Source organism: Apodemus sylvaticus, chromosome 8 (genome assembly GCF_947179515.1).
Source record: "Apodemus sylvaticus chromosome 8, mApoSyl1.1, whole genome shotgun sequence".
Taxonomy (NCBI): Eukaryota; Metazoa; Chordata; class Mammalia; order Rodentia; family Muridae; genus Apodemus; species Apodemus sylvaticus.
Window position 1 is genome coordinate 94,399,522 of NC_067479.1, and position 12,425 is coordinate 94,411,946.

At 40.4% G+C, this 12,425-nt stretch overlaps 1 protein-coding gene across 4 annotated transcripts in view; it reads left to right on the forward strand.

Annotated features, from left to right (window-relative positions):
* Sfmbt1 (Scm like with four mbt domains 1) overlaps positions 1-12,425 on the forward strand; it is a 108,396-nt gene that overhangs the window by 90,706 nt on the left and 5,265 nt on the right. For all 4 annotated transcript variants that reach the window (XM_052189992.1, XM_052189990.1, XM_052189991.1 and 1 more), the window contains exons 14-17: positions 1,859-1,920; positions 2,650-2,789; positions 8,106-8,215; positions 9,176-9,351. In XM_052189992.1, the coding sequence (XP_052045952.1) occupies positions 1,859-1,920; positions 2,650-2,789; positions 8,106-8,215; positions 9,176-9,351 (488 nt within the window). The remainder of the gene's footprint in view (positions 1-1,858; positions 1,921-2,649; positions 2,790-8,105; positions 8,216-9,175; positions 9,352-12,425) is intronic.

The window sequence follows — 12,425 nt, forward strand, 5'->3', positions numbered from 1 at the left end:
AGCCTGGGTTATGTAGTAAAGCCCTATATCAAATAAAAGAGTTACTATTATATACAAAAGGGCAAATATATCAAGATGTTTCCAAAAATGAGATTTTTTTTTAGCTTTTAGATACTGAAGGCAATTGAATAAAAGAAAGGAAATATTTGGGAAAGAAAAACATGAATTGTTAAGTCAGGGAATGATTCATCACAGTATCTTGATGTACAAAATAGCAACTGGAAAAGAAAAGCTACATTCCTCCTTTAAACCTATCAGGAGACTCTTTGTAGCACTCTTAGAGCCTTTGAGAAGCAGTCAGTTGGTGTAGTATTTTACATCTTAAAATTACAGAAGTTTCTATGTTTATTTTATATTTTATATTCTATAAAGTCTAATAAGCTGCCAGAACAAAATCAACAGAGACTGGGAGGTGTGAGCCCCAGAAGCTAATTTTCTCATACTCTCAGCTAGGGATTGTCAGATGAGAATGACAGTCGACTTGATTCCTTGTAAGGCCTTGCTTCCTGGCCTTCCAATAGACACCTTCTAGCTGGGACTTGACAGTGAAGAACTTTCCCTGATTTCCTCCTATCTCTGTCCTTCCTCTTCTTATAAGGCTTTTAGATGATCCTACTCTTAGTATCTAAGTTCTAAGTAAGTCTTAATGTCTCCTAAAAGCCTGACCTTCATGTACAGTTACATTGATGGTTATATAAATAAATGAGTTTTAAAATTTTAATAAATTAATTTTTAATTAATACAGTTCCAGGGATACAGTTCCAGTAGCCACTGTTACAATAACCTAGAAAATAATGTATAGCTACTTTGTAGCTATATAAGTTGTAAAACTGGTAATAGAAGTAAAGTGAAAGACCAGACAGTTTTATACGTGCTGCATAAGTGAGATGGCAACAACATCATAGCTGCTAAGTTCAAACCAGAGTTTCAGTAATGAAGCATTCCAAAATGTTCTAAAGTATTTCAAGGATTTCTCCATGTAGAATGCATCTCTAATGTTTTATAATTTATATATATATATATATATATATATATATATACACACACACATATATATGTATATACATACATATATATATGTATGTATATGTATATATACATATACATACAGAAGACTATATAAGAATTGGCAAAGTTCTTGCTGACCAAGCATGAAGACTTGCGTTTGGTCCCCAGAACCCACATAAAAAGCTAAGCATGATAGCGTGCTTGGAAGGTCAGTGGCAGGGAGAGAGTGACAAGCGGACCCTGGGACTTGCTGGCCTGTCAGTCTAGTTGAATTGGTCAGGTCTGATTCTAGTAAGAGACTGTGTCTCCAAAACCTGTGGTCCCTCAGTTGACCTCTGGCCTCTATACCCATGTGTCTATCAGCATGCTTGCATATATACAAGAAATGTTTTTGTTGTATGATTTGAAAAAATGAATCGTTTATTTAAGCATCTCACTGAAAGTCAGGCATGGTGATCTATGCTTGTAATACCAGCAAATAGGAAGCTGAGGTAGAATGATTTCCATGAGTTTCAGGCCATCTTGGGCTACATAGTGAGTGCTGGATCAGCCAGAGATTTTTACCGAGACACTGTTTCAAACAACATCAACCAAAATCCTACAAGAAACTTTTAGATTTTATAATACAGTTTTGTAATTTTTTGAACATACAGTATCATATGTCTAGAGATTCTTGGATTGTTTGTCCTATGCATGGTATTAAAATCAGTTTCTACTTAAATAATATATATTATAGTGTAAGAGCATTCTGTTTTAGGTTTATAAGTTGCCACATTGGCTTTTTTGAAGGGAACTGAACTTGTAGGCTTTGCTGGTGATGCCACTGATTTCCTTTGTCTTCCTAACCCAGGATACTGTCTTCAAGAAGTGTTCATGAGGGTCTAAAGAATCAGCTGAACTCCACCCATTCAGGTATAGTATTTGTGACATTGTGGAGAAGAGATCCTTGCTTACCTTTTAATGGGTTATGTCAAAGAATAAAGAATACACCTGAGTCAAGTGTGGTGGCACATGACTGTAATCCCACCATTTGGAAGATAAGGGCAGGAGGATAACCTCAAGTTCAAAGCCAGCCTGGATTGTATATAAAACTCTAGGCCAACTAGAGCTATAGTGAGACTCTTATCTCAAAATAAAATAAACAAACTCCTTTACATTTGAAATGTCAATTAAGGTGGGGCTTAGAAGTCAGACTGTAAGTCTGATTAATTTTCAACATTTATCCCTAGGAGTACTATAGAATAGATTATTCAACAGTTGATTTTGAAGAATTAGAAAAGAAATAATTGGTCATCAAGTCTGGTGAGTTTATGGAGTAGGTCCTCTACTTTATTAGTAGAAGTGTGGGGCTGTAAATTTGTGTCCCATTACCCAGGAATTAATATATGTAGTTCTGAATAGTGATAAGCTTTGTAAGCTAGCGTAGAGTAAGAGCATTTTATGTTAAGCTTCAAAATATATATTTACATGGCTAAAAGTAGGTAGCCAAAGCTTGCATAGCATGCATAAGTCCACCTACACATACACAAAAAAATGTAATTTTAAAACTCATATAATAGCATATATGCCACTTGCCAACCCATCTTATCTTTGGAAACATGGAGTAGAGAATGACTGGGTACTTTATTTTTTCATTTCTAGTGATGATCAATGGGAAATACTGTTGTCCAAAGATATACTTCAACCACCGTTGCTTCTCAGGGCCGTATCTTAATAAAGGAAGAATTGCTGAGCTGCCACAATGTGTAGGGCCTGGGAACTGTGTCCTGGTGCTTAGAGAGGTAAGACTGGCCTGGGGAAGAACTTGAGAGTTAAAAGGAGTGTTCTAGGCTCCTATGCCAACTGCACCATTGAGGTTTGATCAAATGTAACTTCACTTCTCTTATGTACAGTTAGCCATGGCAGCTGCGATTCTAAGACTTCAGATAGTGCCTAGAAATGTGAAGTCTTGTAGATTCTGTCTTTTTCTTGTGTGTATTGTGTTGATATTTTTTTGTTCTTATAACAAGATACCTGAAGGAGGTTAGTTAGGAAGAAAAGATTTGTTTAGTACATAGTTTTGAGGGCTAAAAAGTTCAAGACTAAGCGGTCCTTACCAGTTTGGCTTCTGTTAAAGATCTTGTCTGTGTCAAATCTCCGTGAAAACTCTATGTGTAAGGAAGAATAATGCTTCCAAATTGGAAATGTGAGAGCAGCTGGCCCTACTGTCCCCTTGAGGGCATGGTTCTAATTTGTCTAAGGACCTCTAGTTCCATTCAAGTTTTAGCTACACCACTTTGGCTCCTGGCGTATGGCACAAGTGCACCTGCCCAGGAACTATCTTTGGATCTGTGAATGAAACACACACACACACACACACACACACACACACACACACACAATTGCTGGGCACTCCCTAAGCCTTCCCTTACTCCCCTAAGCCCAATCGGGGAAGTGGCCACGGGCCACTTCCCCAAATTTTTACATGGCTGGTTGGCTCTCCTGGAGCTCTCCTCTTCCATCTCCCACTGCAGCCTGGTGAGCCTGTGTCTCCTCTGCCTACATCCTAGTCCAACTCTTAAGGGTCCTGCCCTGTCTCCCTTTGCCTAGCCCTTGGCCATCTATTGATCTCTCAAAAAACAATTGGGGACAAGGACCTTTAGCGTTTAGATACACAGATTCCCAATTGAATTAAAGCATTAGAACCAATCTCCAACAGTTGATGTTGTAATAAAAAAATGGGGACAAAAACAGCTTAAAGGAGAAAAGGTTTATTTGGCTCATAATTGCAGATTACAATCCATCATTGCACGGAAGTCAAGACAGCAGAAACTGGAAACAGCTCCTCTCATTTTCCCCACAGTCAAGAGCAGATGAGTGAATTGAGTACGTGCATGCTTCGCTTGGTTTGCCTTCTCCTTCTTTGCACACCTCAGACCCTAAACCCAAGGAGCCAAGGAGCGACGCTACTCACTTTTAGGCTGGGCCAGTCAGCATAATTAAGATAATTTCCCACAGGCATGCCTGTGGAAAAAAATTGGTGGGTGGGGCCGTGCACTGTACCAGGGTAGGGACAGTGGGCGCCCGAGTACCTATAGAGAGAGGCTGCCTAGCTACTGGGGGGGGGGGGGGGGTCCTTGCTCAGAAGGTGGTGCCATTCTTGCATGGGCCTCCTGGGTACCTGTTGAGGAAGCCTGGCTGAGAAGAGGCTGGATCCTTTCCTGGGGCTGGTAACGCTGAGGCCTGATCTATGCTCCTACACAGCGGGTTTTGATAAGAAGATACAGTCTGTAGTTTCAAAGCTTTATTATAGAGAAATAGGAAAAGAAAACAGATAGGGAAGTAAAGAGAGAAAGAAAAGATAGAGATGAGAGCTGGCCATGACCACGTGGAAAGAGGGGAAAGAATGGGGAGGAAGGGGGAACAGAGGGACAAGAGCAAGGACAGGAGAAAAACAGGAGAGAGTGAGACGGGCAAGAAGCCTCCTTTTAAAGTGGGCTGGGTTACCTGGCTGTTGCCAGGTAACTATGGGGTGGGGAAAACCTGGCTGCAGCCAGGTGTCTGTAGGGGTGGAGTCCATCCAGAACACTAGGGGTCTGGGGTGTGGCCCTATGTGACTGAAGGCCACAGGATTATCAAGTTGAGGAGTCAGGAGTCTGGGAACATGGCTCACTGGTTCCGTTCCTTGTAGAATGTTCTACTGGGTCTCTGGAGTAAGCCTTGCTCAACCAGACCACAGACTGCCTTACATGGTCCCCCACATGCCCATGAGGAAACCAAATCTAGACAATTTCTCATTGACACACCCTCCCCAGGTGATAATACATTGTGTCAAAATGACAATTAAAACTATACATCACAACTTCTCACCTGGTCTTATCCTTCTACATCCATCATACTCGGGACCAAGATTCTGACACATACACTCTGGGGAACATATTCAAACTATGTCCAAACCATCACACTTATGTTAAAATTTATTTGATAAGTTAGATGTGGTAAATGATTAACAATAATAACAAATAATAAAATAGAAAATTGTTTGAAAGTCGTCTTTCATATTTCATGAGATGTACCTTCTACTTGTTATAATGTGAGATCAGATGACAATTGATATGGCATTAGACTACTTTGAAGGTTGCTTGAGTCATGAGCACCGAGACATTTTAAGAGCTGATCTGATAACTGGCACAGCTGCTACGAGGCTATAATGTGCAGAGTCTGTACAGCATGGGCAGAGTAGGCAGAGGTAGTAATTCATGTGCCTTAGCAGGAAGGAACAGGATTTCATTGGGCTACTCAAAGTGGTGTACAATTGAAATTTGTGAATTATTTCTAGGTTTTAGACCTCTGTGGAAAATAATGTGGCTGAAACTCAGAACACAAAACCACAGATAAGGCTGGGGACTACTGTCCTACATGGCTAATTGGCACATAGTTATTTCCATTCCTCATGGAACATTCATTCAAGCAAATCTTTAAATAGGTTTACTTCTAGCTTAAAAAGGTGTTTGCTAGAGACCACATGAGACTGTGTAGAGGAAACTGAAAAGCTGGGTACTGTGGTACGTACCTAAAATTCTAAAGTTCTGTGAGTCTTGATTATCTTACCTAAAGTTCTGTCAAACTCTTACATTCATTGATTGTGTGTGTTTATTTGAATTTCATTAATTTCTGTTTTGATTTTTATTATTTCTTGCCATCTACTGACTTGATTTGTTCTTGTTTCCCCAAATCCCTGAGTTGCATGATCAATTTATTTGTGCTTTTTGTGATTTTTTTTTTTTTTAATTTAAGCACTCAGAGCTTTAACTTAGCTCTATTGGGCTGCTTCTTCTGTGCCTTAGACATTTAATTGCATTGTGTTTTCACTGTTATTTAGTTGTTGGAGTCACTCATCATTCAATAATGAGTAGTTTAGCCTATGTGAGCTCATGTAGATTGCCTTGTTGTCATTTTAAATTTTATTGCAGATATGATACACAATTGTATTTATTCTGAATTTGTTTTATGTCTCACCCTGTGGGATGCTGAGTAGAAGGTGTTTTATTTAGTGTTTTGGTGGAATACTCTGCATGTATCTGTTAGGTTGCATTTGATGCATGAGGTCATTTAGTTCTAATCTTTCTCTGTTTATATTTTGTCCAGATGTCTTGTCTAATGGAAATAGTGGGGAATAACTATCACCGTCTGATACTGGGTTGATGATCATCTGTGTCTTTAATTCTAATAATAGGCTTTTTATGACATTGAGGATCCTAGAGTTTGGCACATACATTTCTAGAGTTGATATATCTTCTCCATTGAATGTTCTCTGACTCTTAATCAGAGTGAAGTGTCTGTCTCTTCTGATTAGCTTTAGCTTTAAGTCTATTTTGTCAGATATTAAGGTAACTGTCAGTTTGCTTCCAGTTCCCTTTTACTTGGAATGCTTTCTTACATCCTTTTAAAGTAGGCCTGTCTTTAAAGCTGAGCTCCTTGTAGGCAAAAGGTAGATTTGTGTTTCTTAATCCATTCAGCCAGCCTGTGTCTTTTGAGAGTAAGGTCATTGATATATAAAGTTATTATTGAAAGGTGTGTGATTGTAGTCATTAGTTGTGGGGTTTTGCTTTTGTTTTTTGTGTTTCAGTAAATATGGCTTCATTTGTTCTATGAATTGGGGAGGCTGCAGGCAGACGCAGGGTCAGGTGAACTCATTAAGCTGACACAGAGCACAGGATGTGTAGGCCTGGTTGAACCTGGAAAATCGATCTGGCACGAGCAGCTGCAGAGTTTGGGAGGTCCGTGCCATGGAGTTCCAATAGATCACTTATGTCTTTACACCATATGGGCTGGCTAGAGGGTTCCTGGGTAGCAGCAGCAGGGGACTGAAGTTGGGAGAGGTTGTGCCAGGGAACACTGTCACACACCACATAAGTGAGGTAGAGTGGAGGTCTCTTAAGCTGCATTAGGATTCAGCTTCCTATGGCCCAGTGTCCAGCAGTAGATGAGGTCGTTGACAGTGAATGGGAATAATCGGACTGGGATGCCTACCCTGAATTTGTAGGTCGGAACTCTTTAAGTTCAGGCTCCAGGCAAGCCTAGATCAGCTCAGTGTATGGGATGGCTGAGGGAGTGACAGGAGCACATGCACATAATTCCAACACTCAGGAGGCAGAGGCAGAAGAATCTTGAGTTTAAGGCAAGACCCTGTGTTAAAAAAGAAAGTGCGTAGGTGCTTGAGTTCACTGTGAGATTAGTTTACAACTTAAGAGGTCTATGGCATTAACTAGAGTCCATGATCAAGCTGTGAGTCTTTGAGACTTTAGCACCTTTAGCCAGTCTGTTGCAGTGTAAGTAATGTATATGAGGGATTGAACCTGTCAGTCTTCAGAATGGCAAGGCAGAATCTAAAGAAGTTAGAGTTTCTGGACTGGACTCCCCTAACCATAAGGAGGCTGATGTCTGTATAGTGTCCTTGTCCTGGTTGGTTTTTTGTTAACATGATGTAAGCTAGAACAATCTGGGAAGAAGAGCTTCAGTTGAGAAGATGCCTCCATGAGACATTCAGCAAATCTCTGGGGCATTTTACTGGTTAATGATTGATGTGGGAGGGCCTAGCACACTGTCCCCTAGTGCTCCCCCCTGGGCAGGAGGTTCTAGGGGTAAGCAAGGAGGTCATTCAATCCATGAAGCAATCCAGCAAACAGCGTCTCTGGTGCTGCTTCTGTCTCTGCCACTAGGTTCCTGCTGTGGCCTCTCCTTGTGAAAGACTATAACCTGTAAGCCAAATAAACCCTTTCCTCCGCAAGTTATTTTTGCTCATGGTGTTTTATCATAGCAGTAGCAACCCTAACTAGGAAAGTCCCAAATAAAACAGCTGTACACTATGCTTGAGAAGCATTTGGAAGCACGTGCTAGAGTACTTTCCAATTTGTGTTGCTTGTGTTTTTTTCCTGAACGTTGTAAAGAATCTGGTTACTCTTAAATTGTAGCTGCATACTTTTGTTAACATTCTTAATATGAATGGAAATAAGCTCCAAATTGATGTCAAAGTCTTCACACTAGCAGGAGTGCTAAGACACTAATGGTTTGCTCTCTCCTGCCTCCTGACCCACGTGTCTGCCCTAACCCCTCAGGTACTTACTCTGCTTATCAACGCAGCATACAAACCCAGCCGTGTCCTCCGTGAGCTCCAGCTGGACAAAGACTCTGTGTGGCATGGATGTGGGGAGGTCCTGAAGGCCAAGTGAGTAGAGGCCCTCACCCTCTTGTTTGTGTTCACAGGTCAGGGAGCTTCTTGAAAGCACCAGATCATTTGTATTCCCAGAGCAGACCTGCCTGCCGCAGCCGTTTGTGCTAACGGGCCAGGCTAATTTTTCCTTTTTGATTTCCTTTCTGTTACGTGACAAACAATTACTTCTAAGAAATAAGAACTTTAAGAGACTTAAATACAAGAACACTTTTATTAGAGTGAAGATATATAAAATACGTTTTAAAACTTCTGTGAACATTTATGAACATTTACTATTCTTCTGACTGGAACTGTTTTGTGGGTGGATGGTAGCTGGCATGTCACATTGTCCTCAAGCCAAACTCAGGATCACTGATGGGGGATGAAGATAGACTGAATGAAAAGGTGCTTTTATGGGAGTTAGTCAAAGTCGTATTTAAAATTCTTGAAGGCGGGAGAACAGAGCTCAGTGGTTGGTGAATGCCTCCCTAGCATGCTGAGGTCCCTGGGATTAATTTGATGGCTCAAGCAAGTGCGTAAGAAACTGCACACATGCATACTCTCGCCTAGAACAGAAGGCTGGGGCTTTGTCTTGTTTAATAATTTAATTTTCATTTGTTATAGCCTACTGGATTTTAGTATAGACTGCAGAACTTAAGAATTCTCAAACTGTGAAGGTTGAAGAGATGGCTCAGCAGTTAAGAGCACTGGCTGCTCTTCCAGAGAACCCTGGTTCAATTCCCAGAATCCATATAGCACCTTGTGATTCCAGTTCCATGGGGTCCAACACCATCACAGAGACATAACATATAGGCAAAACACAAATGCACATAGAACATAGAATGAAAATAAATAAACCATCTTAAAAAAGAATTCCCAAACTATTTTAGACAAAGTTTTCAGCACTTCTGATCAGTTTTTCTCAGAGTTATCACTGGTGGAATAAATTTGGCATCTGATGTTTTCTAATTGTAGATATAAAGGAAAGAGTTACCGAGCTACTGTTGAGATAGTGAGAACAGCAGACCGAGTGACTGAATTCTGCCGACAAACATGTATCAAACTGGAATGTTGTCCCAACCTCTTTGGTCCACGCATGGTTCTGGATACATGTTCTGAGAACTGCTCTGTCCTTACAAAGACCAAATACAGTGAGTGATGATTTTCAAATGTGTTAGCCATAACATCGCCATGTTCCATCTTGCAGACACATCCATGTCAGCATAAGCATCTTCTGTAGAGGGTCAGATGATAGGTCTACTATGGGTCATATGACCTCATTTATTCTGTTTTTGTTGTTGTATTATATTTTATTTTTTAAAAATCGTTAAAAATGGAAGGGCCAAAAAGGAATTTATTTTTGCAGACAATTATATTGTTTTTTTTAATATTACTTTACTACATAACTAAATTGTCTCCCCTCCCTTCTCCCACCTCCCTCCTTCCCCCGCCAGGTATTAGGTATTACACCTAGGACTTGGTGCTCTCTAGGAGAGCATCCTGTCTCTGAGCTACATCACAAGCCCTCTTTTTCTTTGTGTGTGTGGAAGGAGGGGTGGGAATGTTGGGGAGTCGTTGGGGGGCTTTGTTGGTTTGGTTTGACTTTGGTTTGTTTTTTGAAACAAGGTCTTATCATGTAGCCCCGGTGTGCAGTACGCATGCCTAGCTCTTGTTTCAAAACAGCCTTTCTGTGTGTCCCTGACTGGCCTAGAATTTTTTCCCCCTTGGAGAAGACTATTTTTTTTAATTAATCATTTTATTCATTTACATTTCAAATGATATCCCTCCCTAGCTCCCCTTTGCCTCTATGAGAGTGCTCCTCCACCCACTCATCCCCCTATGCTGGGGAATTGAGCCTCCACAGGACCAAGGGCCTCCTGTCCTACTGAAGGCCATCCTCTACTCCATATGCAGCTGGAGCCACGGGTCCCTCCATGTGTGCTCTTTGGCTAGAGGTTTAGTCCCTGGGAGCTCTGGGTGGTCTGGTTAGTTGATATTGTTCTTCCTATGGGGTTGCACATGTTTAGAATTGGTGTTGATGATTTCATACAGATTGTACTGAAGCCACTAAACAATATGCCCCCAGGTGAATTTTATTTGTGAATTTATCTCAAAGAGTAAAAAACAAGTTATAACTCAGTGTTGTGGCGTTTGTACAATCTTGGGTTCAGTCTACAGTGTCACAATTCTTTGTTTTTTAAAATAAATTAAAAAGAAAAAAGTTTTAAACGATAAAAGGCTTGCACAAATGAAAATACACAGATGAACCGGCACCATTTGTTGAAAAGGCTATCTTTTTTCCATTGGATGTTTTCAGCCTCTTTGTCGAGGATCAAGTGGCCATAGGTGTGTGGGTTCAATTCTGGATCTTCAATCCTGTTCCATTGATCCTCCTGCCTGTCACTGTACCAATACCATGCAGTTTTTAACACTATTGCTCTGTAGTATTGCTTGAGGACAGGGATACTGATTCCCCCAGACTTTCTTTTGTTGCTGAGAATAGTTTTAGCTATCCTGGGTTTTTTCTTATTCCAGATGAATTTGATAATTGCTCTTTCTAACTCTGTGAAGAATTGAGTTGGGATTTTGATGGGTATTGCATTGAATCTGTATATTGCTTTTGGCAAAATGGCCATTTTAACTATATTGATTCTACCGATCCATGAGCATGGGAGGTTTTCCCATTTTTTGAGGTCTTCTTCCATTTCCTTCTTCAGAGTCTTGAAGTTCTTGTCATACAGATCTTTCACATGTTTGGTAAGAGTCACCCCAAGATACTTTATACTGTTTGTGGCTATTGTGAAGGGGGTCATTTCCCTAATTTCTTTCTCAGCCTGCTTATCCTTTGAGTATAGGAAGGCCACTGATTTGCTTGAGTTGATTTTATAACCTGTCACTTTGCTGAAGTTGTTTATCAGCTGTAGGAGCCCTCTAGTGGAGTTTTTTGGGTCACTTAGGTAGACTATCATGTCATCTGCAAGAGACCAGAGATAGAGAAGTCAAAACTGGAATACCCAAAACATAACCCACACATCAAATGAGGTACAAGAAGAAAGGAGGAGTGGCCCCTTGTTCTGGAAAGACTCAGTGAAGCAGTATTCGGCAAAACCAGAACGGGGAATTGGGAAGGGGTGGGTGGGAGGACAGGGGAAGAGAAAGGGGTTTATGGGACTTTCGGGGAGTGGGGGGCTAGAAAAGGGGAATCATTTGAAATGTAAATAAAAAATTATATCGAATAAAAAAAAAAGAAAAAAAAAGTGACAGTTAATAAACTAATCTGGGACACTTCTCCAACCACTGGAGAACTAAAGTGATATTTAGTAAACTGAGATTGTTTTCATTGTAAAATAAATTAGGTTTAAAAGATCAAAAAAAAGAAAAAAAGAAAATACACAGATGTGCAGTGAGCACATGAGAATGGCTCGGTGTAGGTTGTTACCGTGGAATGGGTGTTTGAGATTTGTAGTGTCGTAGGTAGTACTGTGGGGTGTATGATAAGTGAAATAAGTCAGACGCACAAAGAAGAATACTATTTTCACTTCTATGTGGACGCTAAGATCAGGAATAGAATAGTGCTTCTCAGAGCCTGGGAAGAGTGGGCAGGAAGTGGGAACGGAGAAGAGTTAATGGTGGGTTCACGGATGTAGTAGGATTAAAGGGATACAGTTTTGCTCTTGTGTGTACACCTGTGTAGGGGTCTAGGCAGAGGCTGATGAAGCTCAGGAGTATCATCTATCCTCTCTAAGACAGAAGCTCTTATTTTCTTGGAGATACCGCTTAGACTGACAAGGAAGGCTAACTTTTGGCAACATTTAATTTTATGTTTAAAATTCATAGTAAAGAGGATTTCAGGTGTTAATAATACAAAAAATATAAATGTTTAAAGTGAAATCTTATCATTACATATTATACACATTGGAATAATCATGTATCACATAAATTTATCTGTTATTTTTTAAGCTGCAATACACAAACATTGAATTGTTCAAGATATCTATCTAAAGGTCCAGCATTTCAATTATCAGGTGTTTGTGTAAAGCATTGAAAACAGGCCTTGAATGAGGGGATAGGAGCACTTACTGCTTCTGCAAAGAACCGGAGTTGTTCATTACAACTTTGAGTGGAAACCCAGATATAGCCCGAGTGCTCGTCGGCAGTGAAACAGACGAGCGAATAGGTTCCTCCACACAGTAGAATCCCACTCACCAACATACAGAAGAGACGA